This window comes from Ambystoma mexicanum, chromosome 13, assembly GCF_040938575.1.
Source record: "Ambystoma mexicanum isolate Mex_15411 chromosome 13, UKY_AmexF1_1, whole genome shotgun sequence".
Classification (NCBI taxonomy): Eukaryota; Metazoa; Chordata; class Amphibia; order Caudata; family Ambystomatidae; genus Ambystoma; species Ambystoma mexicanum.
The window spans coordinates 672,918,800-672,940,732 of NC_090938.1; the positions used below are offsets into that span (position 1 = coordinate 672,918,800).

Below are 21,933 nucleotides of genomic sequence, written 5' to 3' on the forward strand. Positions count from 1 at the left end.
ACCACCTTCCTCAACAGAGGGATTGGTGGGAAAGCGTAGGCAAACATCCCTGACCAACTCATCAATAGGGTGTCCCCCTTGGATCCTGGCTGGGGGAAACTGGATGCAAAGTTTGGGCATTGCCTGTTTTCGCATGTGGCAACTAGGTCTGTATTGTGGAAACCCCACTGAGAGAAGAGGTCTCCTACGACTTCTTTGTGTAGTGTCCACTCGTGTTCTTCTGGAAGGGGATCCCTATTCAGAGCATCTGCTAGTGAGTTGAGATCCCCCAGAACATGTTGGGATGATAGGTAAAGACTCTGTTTGAGTGCCCATTTCCACATTTTCTAGGCAAGCTTGGACAGATTTGGCGAACGAGTGCTCCCTTGTTTGTTTAGGTAAAACATTGCAGTCGTGCTGTCTGTTAGGATATGCACTAACTGGTTGGATAGGAGGGGTTCGAATGCCTGAAGCGCTCTGAAGACTGCCAGAAGTTCTAGCAGACTGATGTGGTTCTGAGCCACTGTGTGAGACCAGAGACCCTGAGCTGTATGGTGAAAGTAGTGGGCTTCCCACTCTGTTAGGGAGGCGTCTGTTGTAACAAAGGCCTGTATCTCTGGATAGTAGAAGGGTTTCCCCTTTGTAAGATTCTCTCTTGTCCACCAGAGAAGACTCTGTACTAGTGTTGGCAAAACGGCCACTAGATCGTCCCACTGACCACTTGCTTGCGACCACTGTTTCGCCAAACATTCCTGCATGGGTCGCAAGCGCACGTGGGGAACCAGGTAAATGCAAGATGCCATCATGCCTAGCAAACGCATCGCTTTGCGCACCCTTATTTGACGACTGGCCTGATATTGAGGAATTTGCAGCAACAGATTTCAAATTCTTTCCTCTGATGGGAAGGTCAACCCCTCTTGGGTGTTTAAGACAGTTCCGCGTAACTCTTGAGGTGCTTGGCACTAGGCTTGATTTTTTCTTATTGATTGAGAAGCCCAATTGGAAGAGGAGGTTGATTGTTCTTTGGCTGTTTAGTCTGCAAATCAAGGGGGATTCCCCTGTAATGAGCCAGTTGTCCAGGTAAGGGTAAACTGGGATTACCTCCCTGCGTAGGTGTGCCGCCACCACCGTCAGTACCTTGGTAAATACCCTTGGAGCCAAGGCTATTCCGAAGGGCAGCACCTTGAACTGGTAGTGCTGGCTGTCTATTTTGAAACACAAGAATGTTCTGTGCACTGGGAACATTGGAATGTGAAAATAAGCATATTTCATATCCAATGTTGCCATGTAATCCCCCTTTTTTAGTAGAGGGATAACCCTCTTTTGGTATAGTCATGCAGAATTCTTGTGGCTTGACATACTTGTTTGCAGGGTGCAAATATAATACTGGGTGCATAGTTGAATCTTTTTTGGCACAATGAAGTAGGTTGAATAAATACCCCTGTTTACCTGGTTGGCCGGGACGAGCTCTATGGCGTCCTTTGCAAGCAGAATAGCGATCTCCTCAAGGAGGATTTTCTGGTGTTCCAATGAGTGTACCTTCTGTCTCGGAGGATGGTCGCGGGGGCGCACTAGTAGCTCTATAAAGTATCCTACGGACACTGTGGACAGCGCCCATCTGTCCGAAGTGATCCCCTCCCATGCGTGGGGGGAAGGTGGAAATGCACCCCCTACTGGGGATGCATGGGAGGGAACACGAAGCAGAATGTCACTGTTTACTGGGTGGCGTACCACCTCTGGCGGGGCTGCCTCTACCCCTGATGTGGCCTCTGCGCTGCCCTCTGGGGATGCCTTGAGATGACTGGTTGTTGCCCCATGAGGTTCTTTGATTTTGATAGTAGTTTGAACCCCTCTGGGAGCTTTGACCCCGAAAGCGACGTGAATTAGTGTTTCCCTCTGCCCTGAGGGTTTGTTCGTGAGTTGTCCGAGAGATTTTAGGGTCTCGTACTCGTCCTTAGCTGTCTTCAGGGCTTCCTCCACTGCCTTGCCGAATCGTATGTTCGATTCTACCGGCATGTCTATAAGGGTGGCTTGGGTTTCGGATTTGAACCCTGACTGTTAACCATGCGTGATGCTTTATTACAGTGCCATCTGTGATTAATGAACCAGCATTATCTGCTGCATCAAAGTTTGTTTTCAGTATGCATCCTGATACGGATCTTCCATCTGCTGCTGGCTCTTCAGTGGTTCAGGTGCGGATGATACTAAAGCAGCTACTACTTCCCACTGGTGGCAATTGTAGCTTGCGAAAAGAGTGGCACTGTTAGCAATTTGTGCCCGATAGGCGAAAGTGGAGGCAACTTTCCTACCCAAAGTATATAGTCTTTTGCTCTCTTTGTGCTTCAGAAGAAGCAAGTGGTGTACCTGCCCTCTTTCTGGTGGTTGTTACTACCAGGGAGTCGGGCTTTAACTGACCTCTAATGGACAGGGGATCGGAGGGTGCAGCACAGAAAAGCTTTTCAACTCGTGGATTAACCACACAAGTAAGATTTGGAGTTACCAGCGAGGGGTCAATTCTACGCTGGATAGATTTCAATATAGGGATAGCCTGAGTAATGGCTCTTCTGTCACCTAGGATCTCTTCCGCGAAATTCCTGTCCTCTTGGACACCTTGTGTGTCAATATGAAAATGGGCTGCTGCTTTAGCCAGTACCTCATTGAGGAGTGGTTGATTATCTACCGGTGAGTCATTCACCAGGGTGGGGGGAGGGGGGAGTTTTTAGGAATTAAGGAGTCAAGATTGTAGGCTTTGGCCTCATCCTCCTCCTACTCCTCCTCCTCCTCCTCGTCATCCCCATAATAAGAGACCCCTGTCTGGTCTTCCATCATTTGTGGTTCTGTTTCCTCACAATATGACTCTGGATGGTAAGATTCAATGACCAAAGGGCCTGTGACCAAACTCTGCACCGGGGCATCAGAGTAGAGCCTTTTAGCAGGGGGTTGAGAGGCCTTGGACCCCGAAGGGTCAGAGGTAGGTGGTGTGTTGGCATAGCTATGAAAATAATTAGGGTCTTTTTCATAAAAGTCTGCAAAAAAAGACATTCTTCTCATAACCCTACCGATGTCAGCTGAATTCCATTCTCTGGAGCTAGGGATAACCACAACCTCTTGTTTCTTCTTCCATGCCCATATCTTGAGCAGTGGGAGGGACGATTTTACCTTTAGTGGGAGGGTCTGGGACCTTGGGCTTTCCTAATGATTTAGGGGCCTTTTGCTTTTCCTTATGAACATGGTGTTCAGAAGGTTTTTTGTGTTGTTTGTCCCCATCCCCCCTTCCCATGACTAGAGGAATGTTTCCCAGAGTTTTAAGGGGCTTCCGAGGGATCTGACGCCTTGCATCGAGAATCGGAGGAGGTACGAGATTCCGGGGTGCTCTTGGAGGAAGGACGTCGAATCACTGGAGTAGACGCTAAGCGCCTTGCCTGAGGATAGAGGTCGGAATCGTCTTCTGACGATCAAGCCTCTGGGAGTATTGGGAGTGCAACACCTTTTCCAACCGCGGACGGTTGGTCTTTGTAATGAGGCGAACGGGAACGCCCAGAGCGGAGAGAATCGTTGGACCGCTCTCTCTGTGTCTTCCGTTGCCGATTGCTTGACACGCGTGTTGAGTCAAGGCCGGGGCTGATGTGTTTAGTGGAAGTGGTGTGCGTCGCGCTTATGCCGCAGAGTGTTGTCCCCATAACTGTGCCGCCGGTCAGTCCTCCGGGGTCAGGGGCTTGCACGTGGGTGTCTGAAGTCACCCCTCTGCCCTCGCCGTCCGATACGGCGGCGTTGCTGCCATTGCTAAATGACCCCTCGGCGTCCATGGCCTCTAGTTGTCTGGCGTAGTGGGCCCAGCATTTAGTGGAGCGGTCCTTGAGTGTTTTCAGCTTGAAGAGCTTGCAAGCTTGACAGGTAGCCCCGGGATGGTCTCGTGTGAGACACAGATTGCACATATTGTGCTGGTCTACCCAGGAAAACTTCCCATTATACTTAAGGCAGAATTTGAAAGGAGTACTCCCCATATGTCTGAAATTGGCAGCGGGCTGGTATATGTAGGAAATAAATGTGGGAAAGATATGACCACCCCCCACTCTCCCTACTTGTAGAGGGCCGAGGCCAGAGGCCTTCCAAGGCCCAAAGTCCATTGTGTAGTTTTCGACGGCTGGTTTCCTCGATCTTCAAGGGAACTCCGCAACATGCGTCCTACTAGTATGGCGGAAAAAAACAATCTGAGTTTCGAAAAACAAACTAATACTCTGCAGCTTCCACTAGATGTCGGCTTATGCACAGATGTGATATAAGCAGATTCCACAAGCCTCAGAAATATATATATATAAATATATATTCCCAGTTTACCCATAGTCTGAATAAGCTTCAGTTTCAAAATCACTGAGCATTCCCAGTTTTACAAACTAGCGTGGAAATCCAGGTACACTTCCATCGGAAAACCAAGGATTACCACCAGTCTGACCAAACCCAGCATATTGTCAGTTTGACAATCCTAGTATATTTTTAGTTAAAAAACCTAGATAACTCAGATTTAAACATTTGTGACAGGCACATTATATTCTCAGTTCGGACAGTTCATGTACACTTCCAGCATACTCTCAAAGTCACACTACATAATCCCATGTTTGTCACCTCTGTATGTTATTGGTTGGCCCAAATCGTGTATTCCCAGTTTGACATGACCAATGTATTCCCAGTTTAATGAGCCCAGAATATTCACAATTTGACAACGCTTTACTGATCCCAGTTCGACATTTCAAGTTTGCAAAATGACCATATATTCCCCAATTTGACAATTGCACTAATAAACATCAAGTTTGACAACACCATTACATACCCAGTGTGAGTGTATATCACAATAGACAATCCATAATATGTGTTTTCAAAGACTTATTTGAAAGTCTGCATTTTGTTCGTGCACTTTTAGTCGATTTGGCCAATAACATACATACCTATTATGTGCCTGTAGGTGGGTGTTGGGAGGGTGGGTTAGGAAGAGGGGAACGAGGAAATCCCCATAAAAATCGAAACCTCAAAAAAACAGGTCGAATTCAGTTTGACCATCAGTGCATGAATAAAAGTCTTTCCAAACACGTAGAACTGGACAATCACAAATTTGAGTAATCCAGCACATACTTCAAGTTTGACAACACGGGTATACCACCAGTGTGGACAACTAAGACCACCCCATATGCATTGAATATAATGTTAAAGCCATTTGTGATGCGAGGACCTCTATCCTACCTGCTCACCTATTCATGTCACTTTCACTGACAAGTGCATGCTGAAAGTCAGAAAAAGCACTATGGATCCCTTTTGACCAACGCTAGCTATCCTGCACACACGAACGCCACCCCTACCCATCAGAAATTCCCTCCACTGCACTGGATCAAACGTAATATCTTCCCTTCGTAATAACTCCCCAAACTTTCATCCACTCGCCAAGCTTTTTGGTCACACCTCTCAAGCCAATACCTACTGATCCCGATCGCTCGGTTAATGACTCTCAAACACTCAAAACCCGTCTCTTCCCTCTGCCACCCTCTTTCTATCCACCACATCACCCCCACTCCGGATCTTGACTAGTTTTCCCCTCATCTACCAAATGAGCACCTATTCTGCACAGCACCAACCAATCTTGCTCTTCAATCGACCTTTCTGCCCCTCAAACAGTCAAAGACTTAGAACCCATCACATGCCTTCAGTTGCATTAGCTCTTTAACCACTCTACCCCAGCTGGACTTTTCCCTGCCTTCTTCAAATCTGCAACTGTCCTGACCCTTTGGAAGAAACACCTTCCTACCCAAATATGCCACTGAACCATCAGCCAGATTGCCTCCTCCCCCATTATTCAACCGGATCACAAAGTACCTTGAGGACAATGGCCTTCGAGATCCATTTCAATATGGCTTGCGTAGTAAGCCACCAAGACTGCACTCCTGCGTATCTCAACTTTCATTCTCATGCTTACCATTCCAATATCTCATCCTTTAGGACCATTACGCTGATTTTGACACAGTGGGGGAAACATCTATTCTCCTCACTCTACAGGACAGTGGGTTTCGCAAATCTGCTCTAGCACAGATTGCCTCCTACCTGGAAGGTTGCCCCTTTGAAATCTCCTGGCACTAGAAAACCACTCAGCACCCCATCACTATACGTCATTATCTCCCTGCCTCTGCCTATATCCCTTCATTGCTACCAGCTTCTCTGCTGTTTTAATTAACGTTCTCAACATTTGGAAAATGTGTCAATTTCTTACTTACCACCCTACGAAAACTCCCATCACCGGCCTCATGCTCAATAACCTCTACTACTTCTGGTGCCTACTTCTTGGCCTTCCTCCCGCTAAACAACGACCTTAACTTCGTTAACCACACCTTCCACAACCTACTAACAACCATGCTGGATGGCTCTTCATCTACGACCACTCTTTTCAAGTTCCTTCTAGTCTAAAAACTATCAATGATCTTGCTATTTAGTACCTGGCTGACTGCATCTGTCTATTCACCATCTCATAATGCTCCCTCTATTCTTACTTTGCGTTCAACCTCACTGTCCTATGCTCCTCGGTCCTGCATCTTGTTTCTGCTCTCTCCCCAATTGCTCGCTCCACTGGAACCCATTGCCCAGAGGTACACACACAACATATATTTCCAATTTCGCATTCAATTTGCAGAATCATATTTGTAATACAATTCCAATATACTCCCAGCCTGCTAAAATCAAGTGTGGTGCAGTTTATACAATCCCAGTATACACCATTTTGCCCCGTTTGCACTACTTCAGTATGCTTCAAATTCAACAATGCCTTCAGTTTGCATTTCGTTCAGTGTCCTATTCACGATACACAACCACACACCAGTAATTTTCAGTTTACAATTACACAATTTCACTATACTCCTATCGGACTGTTACACAATTCCAGTACATTCCATGTATGTTAAATATCAATTTATTTCTAATTGTAAAGGCCCAACATGCTTCCAGTTACAAACACCCTACTATATTCGATTTTTGACAATCTCATAATATTTTCCCAGTTTGCATAATGCCAGTCTACTTCCAGTTTGACAGCCGCAATATCCTGCAGTGAAAACCCTCAAATCAGCCCTAAACCGCTGAGATAGCAAGCTGCCACTGGAGAATCTCTTCATGTAAAGCACCTATCAACATGGCCACTAGAATTGAATGGCAGGCAGTGTGAGGAGTCATTGGACCATCAAACCAAGACATGTCACTTCCATCGATAGAGGAGTACTGGAGGAATGCATAAAACCACCTAAGGTGATAACAGCTATGCTGTTTGGCAACAAGTAATAATAATGGCATTTCCATCAATGTAAAGTTAACAGGGCAGAGCTAGGGCATGAATGTCCACTGAAGTTGAAAGAACATGTCTTTAAAGTTACCCAGGCATTGTCCTGCGACCTTTAGTCTGGATACATGTACAATGAGTTTAAGCATTTGAGACTTTCTGCAACGGCAAAATGTAATGTCAATCTGTTCTCGACATAGCTCTCACTCATACCTATCAACTCCAACAGATGCTCAGATGTTAGTGAGAGGTAATCAAGCATGGTCTAACTCTAAAGGAAACGGAACATCCATGGACAGAGTGCCATGTCCTTCCGAATGTTTTGATTCACCAACAACAAAAAAAGAAATCAGGCAGCATCACGAAATGGGAATACGAACACACAAGGATATGGAGTCATTTGCCCTGAACATGCATGCACCACTATGAATGGTGCCCTCCAACAGAAATTCCTGTGCCAGACATGTGTAGCTTACTTAAGGCCTCAAGGCGCTGGGACTAAATCAGATTAGAGAAAATTAAGAAGCCTACTCTTTTTCTAGAAAACCAAGCTGGCAGAGAATACAGTCATCCAGGAGGTGGAGATGGTTCTCAAAGAAAGAATGTCCGTTGATTTTAGAATAAACCAAAGACTAACCTTAAACCAGCATCAAGCAAACACACGCGTGTCTTAGATTTCCTCTCAGTTAGGAATACACATCCGATACTGCGGCAGCCATTTCACTTTTTTTTATGGGGGGGTTAGGGGGTACCGCCCTCCCCATAATCCTGTCCTACCACTCCCCCACAATTCAAAGCCTCAAATTCCCACTTTACCTACTGCCTGACCCCACCATCCTCAAAAAAGTAAACAAATACGGTGGTAAAATGGCCCTTCACCAAATGTGGTGAAAGGGCCGGAGAGTTGGGTGGTTTACCAAAAATCTCTGTACCCACTAAGAAACCCAAAGGTGTTTCACTTACTAGTGCCCGGGGATCTGTCATCCAGGTGGTCAGGACACGGCCATCGCTATTGGATCCAGTTTCTGGGGGTGGACCAGTGTGGAGGATCACCCGGGTGAGGGGTCTTCGGGGAGTGGAAGTGGGAGACCAAGGGTTGAGACGTGGTATCCTCTTACACGTAAAACCTCCCCCCCCCCACCTACCCTGCAGAATATTCCAAAGGTCTACCCGACCACCCCTTTTCCAACACAAACCATTTCTTACACTGTTACAGACAATGTCCCAACACATGGGTCAAGCAGAGTCAGGCAATTGACACTAATCATGCACACCGGACGGCCACCTTCCCCCAGAGGGAAAGGCGGAGCACAAAAGCACACTTGGAGCAAGGCCGAATGCACGATGAAACAGCTACGCTAATCCAGCAGTTAAAAAGGGAGGAGAAAGGCGTTGAGACCTGGAAGGACAACTAAGGGGTAACTGCCCTTGCCCTTTTCAACTGAGACCCGCGATGCCTCACAGAGGGAAATCATAAGACCGGTAGTTACAGCTGGGGTGTTGTGGAACAGATGTCAACGGTGCATGGGGTCTCCCACATTGATAGTGTGGGCGGCGCGGCATGCTGGCTACTTTGGTACCGTCCTTGACTCCGGAGGCAAGATCAGCCATCGGATTCAACACAGCCGGTGAGTTGAAGGGAGCCGATAACAAACCGACATGAGTTGAGCCCAAGTTTGCAAGTGGCACCATTGGATGAATGCTGGAACCTGAAACAACAAACCTGTGTGTGTTTGAACTTTATGTGAATGCCCAGAGAAGGGCCAGCTGCAGTGGGGTCAGGCGCTGTAGGAGTGCTCAGTCGAAGGACTGGCGCCTTTTGTGTCGCTGGCCCCTTTTGTGTCGAAAAATACAAGTACCAGAAGGCCCTAGGAAAGGGCGAAGTGAGATGTCAGAGTGTTCCAATAAAGGTCACATCAAACTCTTTGTACAATTGAAATTCTCTGACCCATGGCGGAGAGAAAGTTAGGGGAAGGGAGCCCCGCTTTCTGATAACATTGTGAACTGTGAAATAAGGCAAGCTTGTACGTGACAGAGGTATACGAAAGAAAGCTAGGGGAAGGGAAAACACGCTTTCTGATGAGTTAGCAAATCATGAACTGGGTTGAAAAGTTACATAACCTGTGTTAAAGGCGGCCAGAGTGAACCTGATGGAGGGAAGCCCAAGTTCACAAATTGATACAAAGCAGAGTAAACTGAACAGTGTTTTAGAAAGGCTATATGAACCCGATGGAGGGATGGCAAGGGGAGAGCTAATGAACCCTAAACTGCGTATCTGACAAGAGAGGCAAGTTGAACAGAGTATCTGAAAAGAGTGAACCCGGCCGAGGGTTGTCCACAAGGAATTTTTTTTAAAAGGACATTAAGTCTCTAGAAAATGGCAAGCTGCAGTTGAAAGGCCTTAGTGAAACCAACGGAAGGCCCAAGTTACAAGGAAGGATCCGAGCGTGACGGAGGGAGATCCTAGGGGGTGAAGAGCAATCGCCCAAGTGCAAAACTACAGAAGGGCCTTTTGTTTGTTTGTCGTTGTGAATCAGCGGACCTTCTAAAGCAAGAGACTTTGCCTGAGAAGGTTTTGGATATCGTTGAACTGGAACTGGAAACCTCATACTATTGAGGTACTGTTGAGGCCCAGGAGTGTGGTGTGCTCAGAAGTCCAGGCTTGTCCCGTGCTTGAAACAAGGGGAATGGATACCCAGCCATACCATCCTGATTTATCATTTTTGTAAATACTTCCTTCTTTTCTGGTGAACATTATCCCACACTCTGTTTGCAACTAAGTTGAAAGTATTAGTAATCGTTTTTTTTTTAGTATAGGCCCTTTTCATTTGAGAAGACGCCACTAGGACTGCCTTATCATTTGATGGTCGTAGCTTGCTCTCATCTTAACTTTAGGTTTAGATTAGGCATTTCTATCAACCCTGCATACAGTTTAATTAACACCCTTGAACTGTGATCACTTGTGTATGTCTTTAGTGTTGTCATCGTGAGTTCATTCCACCACCTCCCCAAAAGTCTTTCTTATGGAGCTGTATGCTGGAGGGATGTTATTCTGTTATGCTATGTTATTTTGCATTTGTATAGCGCCTTATGTATCATTGGTATGATCTCAAGCCGCTGCAGGTTGAACGCCCTCGGGAACCGCAGTTCAAGGAAGGAAGGAAGGAAGGAAGGAGAGAAAGAAAGAGGGAAAGAAAGAGAGATATAAGGTGCGTGGGCGCACCAGGTATGTGTGCAGCTGGTGTGGTTGTTGCATGATAGCTGCTTCTTAACGGTAGGTGTGGTGCTGAAGAGATCAGGTGAATGTGTTCACTGGAGGATGGACATCCAGACTGTGTTCTGGCTGCGTTAGGCCTGAGGAGACTCCTAAAGCTAGCCGGTATGTGTTAGCTAGCTGTGTTTTAATAGGATGATGGGCAGTTTGGTGAGTCATGTTAGTATGAGAACAGCTTTACCTAATGTGTCATAGTACTGCGGTGTTCTAGTTAAATGGTGGTGTATAGAAGAGAGTAAGCATAGTAGTGTGCTATTGTGGTAATCAGTAAAGTGTATGCGACCAGTCACACTCAATGTTGGGAATACCTTCTAAATTCAACTTGTAGCACAGTGACGCTATTAGGGTACATTCAATGATGTTGGGAAAATAACAATTCAACTCTAATACAGTGACGCTATTAGGGCATACTTCTAAGTTCAGCTTTAACTCAGTGACGCTAATGGGGCACACTCAATGATGTTGGGAATACCGTCTAGATTCAACATTAGGACAGTGATGCTATTTAGGGCAAGCTTTCTAAGTTCAACTTTAACACAGTGACGATATTAGGGCATACTTTCTAGATTAAATTTTAACAGTGACGCTATTAGGGCACGCTCAATGATGTTGGGAATACGCTCTAAATTCAACATTAACACAGTGATGCTATTAGGGCACACTTTCTAAGTTCAACTTTAACTTAGTGATGCTATTAGGGTAGACTTTGTAGGTTCAACTTTAACACAGTGACGCTCATTAGGGCACACTTTCTAGATTCAACTTTAACACAGTGACACTATTAGGGCACATGCTATCTTTGGCAATTCGGTCTAAATGTGGGACATGCTATCATTCACGATGCACCTACGTGAGGGATATGCTACCAGTCATAATTCTATCTAGGAGAGGCATATGCTAACATTCTCAATTCCAACTGGGAGTGGAACATGCGATCATTCATAGTTCCAACTAGGTGTTGCACATGTTATTTTCCATAATTTAGTCTAAGTGTGATGCATGCTATTATTGACGATTCATTGCTAAGAGTGGGACATGTTAACATTGTTACACCCAATGTGAGGCTGGCTAATCTCGCTATTATTGTCTCTGGAAGTGGCACTAGATAGTAATGCAAGTATGTTGGAATGTTATGCAGGGCAATATTTACAGTCCAGCCTTGAATTAGGTTGGTGCTCGGATCTCTCTAGGTGTGCATGGTGTAAATCTTTGTCAGTTTACGTTATGGAAGGTAAGGTAGAGTGGTGGGAGCTTTCTGGAGTAGAGTAATTGCTCTACACCCCACCCATGCCACACTTACAGCTTTGTTGGTGTCTGTCCGCTGCTGGATTCACTGGCTTCCCCTGCTGACACCTGCAGACACTTTGTGGAGCCGCTAATGTAGGAGCCGTCCTTTGCCTTGGGCTCTTAGCCGAAGGGGCTGCAGGCAGAGGGATGCCTTTTGTGGGCGGTTTTGATGCTTAGGCTCGCGAATCAGGGCACAGTGGGCGGGTCGGGGCGAGGGAGGTGGATCAGGAAGCGGGCAGTGAGCAAGGGTCACAGGAGGGAAAAGCAGTGGCACGGGTTTGGACACAAGGTAGGGTTACATGGGCCGAAATTTCAGGCCAACTCACCCACAGGATCATGCAGACCGAAAGGGGCTGGAAGTGGCCTTCAGGTCGAGCTGCAGGGTCAGAGCTTCACCAGCACAAGACTTGGCAGCAGCCAATCGGGGCCGGGAGGGAGTCGGGCAGAGGAGGGGAAGGACGCAGCAATGGAAGGGAAACAAACTGGGGGTCGGAGGGCACCAAAAACAAACAAAATGGCGAAATTAGGCCCAGGAGGGTCTATCCACACCACAAACTCACCTGCCTGGCCCGGATTGAAGTGGCCTGTGTGGACAGAGTGGATAAGCTGGTGGTCGTGCTGTGGATACCCCTCTGTCATAACCTGGCACCCTTAGCCCTTGAGAACGATACTGCTGATCCAGAGTGGGCTGTGTTAAAGAATAGAGATATTTCACATCATGCTTACAAGGGCTATCAATTTCTATCTTTGTGATTTGCACCTCTTGATCAGACTACATTTTTCGAACAGAGATGCACTAGTACACTGTCCTGTTCTGCATTTCTGGATACAGTTCTGAGGGTCTTAGCCAACAGAACTGAGGATCTTTAGAAAAGAGCTGTAGTCAAGACCAGTACCATGAACCTTATTTTAAGTGATCTATAATGCCTGCAGATGTTCAAATCTTAAGAATGTCTACCAAGCGTCACCTCTTCTAGAAAAGGTAGAACCTCAAGAAAGTGCCCCTGAGGAAGATATCCACCTGTAAATCTTCTGACAGATAAGATGGTCATTCCTACCAGAATGGCTGTACACTGAGACTCTTAAAAGAAGAGCACTGACGGCACATACTTTCCAGAGCGGTCAAAGATATGGAGCCAAAGGTACATGTGCTAGGTTTGACAGTTTGATGATCAATTATAAGATGCCTCACGGTTGTTCCCCCAACGAGCTTTGACCGAAAATTGGGGGAGAAGGACCAGTCAGAAGAACCACCATGAACATATCTAAATCAAGGCCACAGGTCCTCAAACCTTACAGTCTTAATAAATATGCCAAAGTCCTAAGCTAAAGTTTCCCCGGAACGCTGGTGTTCTGGGTGGTAAACTAGTGACCCAGGGATTCCAGCATGTAATGGTCCGTCAAGGCCGCAATTTTCAGCTTCAAAGCGTAGTGGATCTTAAAGTCCTATATCGTGACTTGACTTTTCTTTATTAACCAATTGTCCGATCATCACAAAGGTCAACTAAATGGCATGTGGACCAGCAATCCTTTGGCAGGTGTCGTATATCATGACATTAAAACACCCAATGGTTTTGTTAAAGCTGGTTTGGAGGTTTCATTTCCGTCTTTTCCCCACAGAGCTTCATCATCTCTCCAGGACTACAACATTTTATTCACAGTAAAGCAATTTTTAAGAAAAGGGGATTAACAGAGAATTGTTTGGAACTTTAGAGAACTAGGACTCCGATAAAAACAGAAAATGAACAATCTGAGAGGAAAAGGACAAAAAACTGAAAAGTTGAGAAAGGAAAATTTGGCCAAGGGAAAACCTCACAATTCCAAGAAAAACTCTGGTGTGATGTGCGTTCAGAGCACTTCATGGTAACAGAGTGATGTAAACTACAATTGAGCTACAGAGTATTCTGGAATTAGTGCTACCCAGCATTGCTTAGAGGGTTCAGCGGCTGGGTAATCACATACATAACATGAACCATGAAAGGGGCGATGTCCTGCATACTTCAACAAAATCACAATCCACTCTCAGGATTCATTTTCATCATCAAATACCCTTCCTGTTGAAAACAAAACCTGACCTGAAGCCAATTCCCTGCAGGACCATTTTTCGGATGTAATGAAAAGTCTCTCTTCATCTTTTCCCTGTATGTAAACATAAAATACATGCGCTAGGGCTCATTCTATTCATTTAATAAGACATGGGGAAAATCCCTTGCATACAGTTGAGAGGTATGCAAGCACGTACAACTGAAGAAGATCTCATGCCCTAGAAACACAGGTTTAAGATTTTGCAGTGCATTACAAAAGATGTCCTCTAGCTAATAGGATCAGTGAATAGGTCACCATATATGAAAAGTGCAGCAACAAAGAAAATAGCCTACAATCAACATAACACCAAGGAGTGAAGCTTTGTCCGTCTGCAGTGAAAAGGAGGCTTAAGTGGAGGACTTACTTGTTAAAAAGATGATTGTCCACCTTAATTTTGCTGTAGGCCTTGAAGTCATCAGGCATCAACATGACTGGGACAGGAACATTACTCAATTCATTGATCTGTAAGAGATGGGAAATGGACGATTTAGAATCTTTAACAGAAAACAAAACACTACAAGCCTGAATTGAGAGCAGCATGGTGTAAACTGCAAACACAATGCATAGCGCCTTAAAGAGTAAACGCAGCAGAGCTTTAGACAGAAAACAGATGCCACAGTCCTTTAAAAAAGTAAAGCACAAGCTAATGCCTCACACCTCCTAAGAGACACTGGTAAACATTCGGAGGGAGAGCTTAGGACAGACACAGACGGACTCTACTTCTCTGTCCAAATAGCCCAGAGTTGCGTTGCCATGGGCCACGCCACTGATGCCTTAATAAAACAGGACCATGCACTACACTTAAGAGAAAGGCCACAACAAACAGGGCAAGACGCTTGCCAAATTCAGGTCAAACATCAAATCTAACAGAACTAGTCTTAATGGGGAAAGGCACATCTTAAAAGGACACAGGGCAACACCACAGTGCAAAACCAGCTAGTAATGTATTGGTTTTGAGGTTAGTGGGCAAAAGATCTGGGCAAAAAATCTAATCTACTATGCTGAATGCACACTAAACATGCATTCGGCATTTTAGATTAAATCTTTTTGTTTATTACCCTTTTTGACAGCTTTCAGATTCATCTCTGCCAAGGGTATCTTCTGCATTTGCAAGGTCTGTGTCATCGAGAGCCTGAAGACGGGGTGAGAGTGGAGGTGGCAGAGCCAATGGGTGGGAGGTGGAGGCCCTGTCAGCTATAGCAGAGAAGGACTTGCAGCGACCGTTGAGAAAAAGATCACTAGCAGAGGCAGACCCAGAACAGACCAAGATACCACCACCGGTGGGGTAACGGTCAGACCAACCTGGTCCACACAGGCAAATGAGCAGGAGCCACATGACTGACTGGGGTTACCGAAAAGGCTGTGGAAGTATTTAGCTGTTGATGTCCCAGAAGTACCCCTACAGAGTGGAAGATTGCACTGTCGCCTGAAATTTGACAAAGAACTGTCCACCTGCCGAAGGCTGTGGAGAGCCAAACCCACAAAGCTGAGCATCTCAGAAAGCCACCGGGTCGAAGTACAGCAATGGGCAAGTAAGTCTGCGTAGCAAGGACATACAGTTTGGGGCCGACCAAAGAAATGACTGTCCTAAAAGGGTGCCGACTCCATCACCAGGAAGCTCACATCCCTCACTGTTTCCAGTCCTGAAGGCCCCCCCGGAAGCTTCTGTCACCACAAAACAAATGGAATGAGTGCTTTCTCGCCCTGTTGTGACCATGTCTACTATTCTTGGTACTGGTTGCATGAAACTTGAACTGGGGGCGCCAACAGGCACAAGGAGCCCATAGGAGCCTCAAAGTTTGGTGCCTAGGGCCTAGACTCCTTGGTGGGACCCTTCTGCATCTCATTGCCTGGTTTATCCCCTTTGCGGGGAGCATCGTACTTCTGTCTGGTTTTAGCCCCCTTTTGGGTATACTCTGGCCTAGACCTGGATTTAGCCAAAGGAGAGCCTTGGAAATGTGTCCAGTCTCAGCCCCTCATCAGGGATCATCAGCTTAGCCCTTTGACAGGGAGCCAATGTTCGGACTTGGCCCCTTTGCAAGGACCCTCAGACTCACTTCCAGAATTAGCCATGAAATGAACAAGACGTGGATGAGCCACAGTGTCTCTCAGAAAGGCGCACAAGGACAAGAGAGCAAAATTGTGATTGGATTTGTAGATCCTATGGTAGTTTTGAAATGTTGCTGCTTTGATTTGAATAAAGGAGAGCAAAAATAAAATAGGAGCCATCCAGGAATGGCGCTCAGGGTTGAACAACCCAGAGTAGACAAAACCTGGTAGGATGCCACTGAATGTGCCAAATGCCTTGAGAATACAGGGGTGGTGATCTTCACTGCTCAGGCAGAAAAGGCCTGCTCTGGCTTGTGACGCAAAACCTGTTTGAGGAATATGCAGAGTCAAACCAATCCCCATAGACCTGTCCCTATCCAATAGCACATCGCTTCTCGTATAAATTTGCCCGCAGGAATATTTCATATTCTTATTTTTAGACAGTTTGCCACAGTAGATATAAAATGTTGCTATGACTTTCAAATGCGGACAAACCTTAGTTTTTGGATATAAATTACAGAACTAAAAAACGCTGGATTTACTCTTATAGAATGTTTTCAAAGGTGAATTTCTGTGAAAGGCAAATGAACAGGTCTTGGCTGGAACCTCACAGAACATGAAAACAGCGATACAGACTTATTATGGAAAGGTAGGATGCAGTACCAATTTGCCTATTAAGTGAAGAAGTATTTGGCATAGGAAAATGTTCTGACTCAAGTTGCAAATGTAGCTACTGCCAATTAGATTTCTTTTCATGATACTAATTTGGTTCATCTTTGTTTCCATAGACTACTTCCTCATTACCAACAGTGTTCCATTGTAGCTAAAGATACAAGTAGAATTCCAAAGCTAGAGGTGTGTGTGCAAAAATTCGCTGAAGCAGAAGCAGAAACGTTTGTGGGGAAATACCCTGCAATCCCCAGATTAGCCCTCAGTCCCACACCAAGCGAACAGCTATCCCCCATTTCCAAATATACAAGCTACAAAAAGTGATATTTAGAAAATGCGTGCAGTAAATATTCCAGAGGCAAACATTCCAAGGTTCAAGGTACCAACCAGGAATGAAAAGTAATTCTCCCCTCAGTTCCTCACATTCAGAAATCACAATTTCTTACTTCTGAAGATTCAATTGTCACTAGCCAACAGACCGTGTTGAGTGCACATTTTGAGGCCTGAATACTCTGCCGGGATATCTTTAGTAATCTATGATTTGAGATATTTTGGCATCAGTTCCATGAACATAATAAAATAAAAAGAAACACAAATTGGTTGATTATTCACAATAACCAAAGAGTATCTGTAAAATCACATTTAACAAAACTTGCTTTGTGACATACAAGAGCTCAGATGGGGCTGAAAAGCAGTATGTAGCCATACACACAAGTATCAGCTACTCAACACAGCGAATCGTGTACTCAAAGTATAGTTCCTTTCCGTGACACTTATGGGGTGTTCATCTAATCTCATGCACTAAAGAATTCAAAACAGATTAATTATGCAAATCATGTTTTTGGGGTGGGTTAAGTTGCCTGTACGGATGTTGCTCAATTAATATCTGACAGAACAGAAATGGCTGCCATTGTTGAAGCTGGTCCCAGGAGTTCACCAGGTGCAACTGTAATCAGTGCATCCGAAACCGAGAAAGGCACTGCCAGGGTGCAGGTGGACATAAGCCTAAATATTCTCTGTAAAGATCAAGCCTGCACGCTGTGACAGAAGGAAGCAGGTAATTAACGTTCTCAGTACCAGGACCCGCTGAGGTGGGAAATACCTTTTCCAAAATACTTTTGTCAATAAGTGACTGGGTTGCGACCAGAGTTGGATTACTATTACTGACCAATAGGCCAAGAAGGTTAACAGGTCCGACACGTTGTCTGGAGGGGTAAAGATGCTTCCTTTGGGGTCGAGGGCCAAAAGAGACAGTCATGCAGGTAATGACAGCTGTGAATCCTCAACAACCGGAGGGAACTCACCACAGCGTTGGTAACTATGGTAAAAATTCTGGTTTCTAAACCAAAGGAAAGGACCTTAAATCTGGGTTTTTATTGCCAAAAGCTGGAAGAACTGGTGAGATTTCTAGAGAGGGACGTGGCAGTAAATGTCCTCTAGTTCTACAGCACAGAGCCAATCTTTCTGGTAACAGAGGTATCAATCTGAGTTGGAGTATCATCAGTGAGAAGCGGTAGAATGAGTTAGGAATCGTTCTGAGAAGCACCTGGTCTTCCACCCATAGAAGAACCACTTTTTTTTTTTTTTAAAAAAGAACATGTTATTAAGCATTTTCAAATAAAATTTACAGTGGCATCGAATCAGCAATTTAAGAACAAATCGATGAAAACACGAGTTCATTAAAGGTGTACTTCCTACAGAGGTCCTTATTGGGGCTTTGCTGTGTCCATCCTCTGAGAATACCAAAACCGTGGCTTGCTCATTCCCTTTGGACAATTCCTCATTGGAGCCAGCAAGTTAGTGGGGGCCTTCTGGTAAGCTCTGGGTATTTCTCTGCATAGTCAATAAATGGTGCCCAAGTGTTCCGGAAGCGGTTCAAATTCCCAGAGCGTATTGCTGTTATCTTTTCCGCTACTATGATTTCCCAACATTTTGACCACCATATTGGGATTGAGGGGCCCTCTGCATTCTTCCATAGTCGGGCCATTGCAATTTTGGACAAGCGCGCTACCTGACCTGCGAGTGGGAATTCCCCACCCCCAGTTTCTCCCAGAAGTATTATTCCCGGAACCCATGGTATTGTCAGTCCAGTGATCGCTTTGATCTGCTCCAGGACCCCCCTTCCAGTAGGTCTCCGATTTTGGGCATGTCCACAGTAAATGGAACAGGGCACCCCCCGTTGCACAGCCCCTCCAGCATCCCGGTGGGATGTCGGGGTTGGGTTTATTTAGTTGTTCTGGGGTCATGTAGTATCTATAACATACTTTATATCCCCCCTCCCTGTTTGTGATGCATTGTGTGCTTTTATGTAATCTGGTCCAGACTCTACACCATTCCTCCATGTCTATAGTGCGTCCCAGGTCTCTCTCCCAACAGAGCATATACTCTTTTTTGGACTGGTCTGTTTTGTCCAGGAAGCAGTATAGCGTGGATATTTTCCCCCGTGGGGTTGCGGATGTTAGAGTCAGTTCCAATGCTGTCAGGTCCCTCGCTCCCTTTTCCCTGACTATTTTCTGTGACATCCAGTGTCGTAGCTGAATATAATGGAACCTCTCTCTGTCTCTGCAACCTTGAATTTATCTTTACGTTTTTCGAATGTAATTGGGGAGCCCTCCTCAGGAAATCTGAGATCTTCATCAAGCCTCCCTCCCTCCAAGTAGCAAAACTGTGGAGGGTCTCCTGGTGAAAACTCTGGGTTGTTCCAGATTGGCGAAAGTGGGCCTAGAGTATTACTACAGCCCCATTTGCGGGCTGCTATTTTCCAATTGTACACAGTGTTTTTTGTTGCTCTGAGGGGGGCCTTGGTTCGTCTGGGTTTTCGATGTCGGCATGTGTGGAAGATCTGACAGTGGAAGTGGGCACCATGCCTCCTATCCGTTTCCAGAACGACTGATCTGTGGTCTGGACCCATATGAATGCATGCGAAACTTGAGCTGCATGCATATACCTGATCACGTCGGGGACTCCCAGTCCTCCTAAATTCCTCCTGCGGCGCATAATCTTCCTCGCTATACAGGATTCCTCCCACCGCCTCCCCACCCCCCTAATATACATTTTAATATGTTTCTCTGCAGTGATGTTAGTTCATTTTCTGGGATGTTTACCGGGAGTGCAGCACATTCATAAATTAATCTAGGTATTAGATTCATCTTTACTGCAGCATTTCGCCCGAGCCAGGAGATCTCCCGTCTCTTCCAGTTCTCCAGGTCTTTCCGGAACTCACTGAACAGCTGCGGGAAGTTACTTTGGTAGATTCGCAAGATATCTCTAGGAATCTGAACCCCTAGGCATCCAATCGCAGAGTTTGCCCAAGTAACGGGGAGCAGGAGGCTAAGGTATTCCTGTTTCCTGGAGAGATTGACTGCTAGGGCTGATGATTTGTCCAGATTCACCGTGAACCCAGAGACCCTACCAAATTCCTCAATCTCCTCCCAGAGGGGGTCCAGCGATGTAATCGGTTTAGTTATAATCAGGAGCACATTGTCTGCGTATAGTGCAGCTTTGTACTCTTGTCCCCAAACTGTGAGTCCCTGTATCCTTGGGTTCAGTCGGATCTCATCTGCAAAAGGCTCCATGTATAAGGTGAATACCAATGGCGATAGAGGGCACCCCCTGCCTTGTTCCTCTGGTGATCTGTATTTTCTCGGATTTGATGCTGTTAGCCCACAGTTGTGTAGTGGGGTTTTGATAATTAGCCATTGTCCAGGTTACGAAGTTAGGGCCAAAACTTAGATGTACAAGAGCTTTCCTGATGTACCCCCAATCCACTAAGTCAAATGCCTTATGTGCGTCTAATGAGATGACCACCAGTTTTTCCCCTAATCTATCAGCACTTTCTATAAAATTAATAGTGCGCCTGATGTGTGTCCCCTCCCCGGTATGAATCCCGTCTGGTCTCTAGCAATTATATCTGGGAGATGTGCCTTCAGTCTATATGCCAGCACCTTCGAGAATATCTTCCCATCAATTTCATTAATGTTATTGGTCTATAGGAGTTAGTTTGCTCCGGGTCTTTCCCTGGCTTGTGGGAGAGGATTGTCAGTGACTCTGCCATTGACCTTGTGTTGCTGCCCGGAATTAAACAGGATTGTCAGTAGGGCTGATCTATGTGCGTAGCTTTTATAAAATGTTGCTGTTAGTCCATCAGGGCCTGGTGCTGTGTTTTTCAGGGACTTGATGGCATCACTTATTTCTTCCACCGTGATTGGGATTTCTAAGGATTCTAATTGTTTTCTATTGTTGGGGACATTGATAGATCGCAGGTACTGGGATTGTCGTCAGGTAGCGTAGGTGGCCCTGCCATTATTACCCTATGGTGGTTTACTAAGACTTGCAATTTATCCTTGTCGGTGTACCGGGCCTTGCCGTCTTCTCCTATAAGCCATGTTTGGGATTCCTCTTGTGTACCCTCTTAAGTTTATATGCGAGGATAGTTTGCTTTATTGCTTTTGCTGTGATAAAATTGTTTAGTGTACGCCAGGGATATAGCTGACCGGTCCGCCCAGTGCATTTCTAATGCTATCTTGACTTTTTTCAATTCTCTTTCAGATTTTCTAGTTCTGCGTTTTTTTACTTCTCTCTCTCCAGGGTGGTTACCTTCTCCTCCAGTTTGGATGCTAAAATTTTAGAGACTCGCCTTTATTCAGCACCTGCACTAATAAGTGCCCCCCTTACTACTGGCTTCATAGCATCCCAGACTATATCTATGGTGGTGGCCACTGTTGTGTTTTCCGCAAAGTAGTTTGTTACTGTTTCACCAGTTTCCATTTTAATACTTTCATGTAGGAAGAGGGCATTATAGAATTTCCAGAACCTCGGAGACAGGGGGGGGGGTGGGGAGACCCTTTATGTGCAGGTCTCCTGAGCCCGGGGCATGATCAGATATCATTGGAGTATGAATCTCCACTTTATCAAGACATGGGAATAGTGTGCTTGTGATGAGTAATAGGTCGATTTTCGAAAAACCTTTATGTGCATTTGAGTAATGGGTATAGTCATTGGATCCCATGTTAGCTAATCTCCATGAGTCCACTGTTTGTTTCTCTGAGGAACTTGGCTAGTGATAGAGCTTGTGCATAGTCTATCCTGGTTGGGGGAAGCGTTTTGTCCTTTACTGGATCTGGGACCACATTAAAGTCTGCGCCCATGAGGAGGTATCCTTCTGTGAATGCCAGCAAAATTGGGATTAAGTCTGTTAGGAATTTGTCTTGGGCGTTATTAGGGCTATATATGGCGGCAATGTTATCGGTTGTTCCAAGGGGTGCCCTTTCACTAGATTACC

General features: G+C 45.7%; 1 protein-coding gene across 1 annotated transcript in view; it reads right to left on the minus strand.

The window, feature by feature from the left end:
• Positions 1 to 21,933, minus strand: part of PIP4K2B (phosphatidylinositol-5-phosphate 4-kinase type 2 beta) — a 771,463-nt gene that overhangs the window by 508,856 nt on the left and 240,674 nt on the right. Inside the window, exon 2 of the mRNA XM_069634696.1 lies at positions 14,299 to 14,396. Coding sequence (XP_069490797.1) covers positions 14,299 to 14,396 — 98 coding nt within the window. The remainder of the gene's footprint in view (positions 1 to 14,298; positions 14,397 to 21,933) is intronic.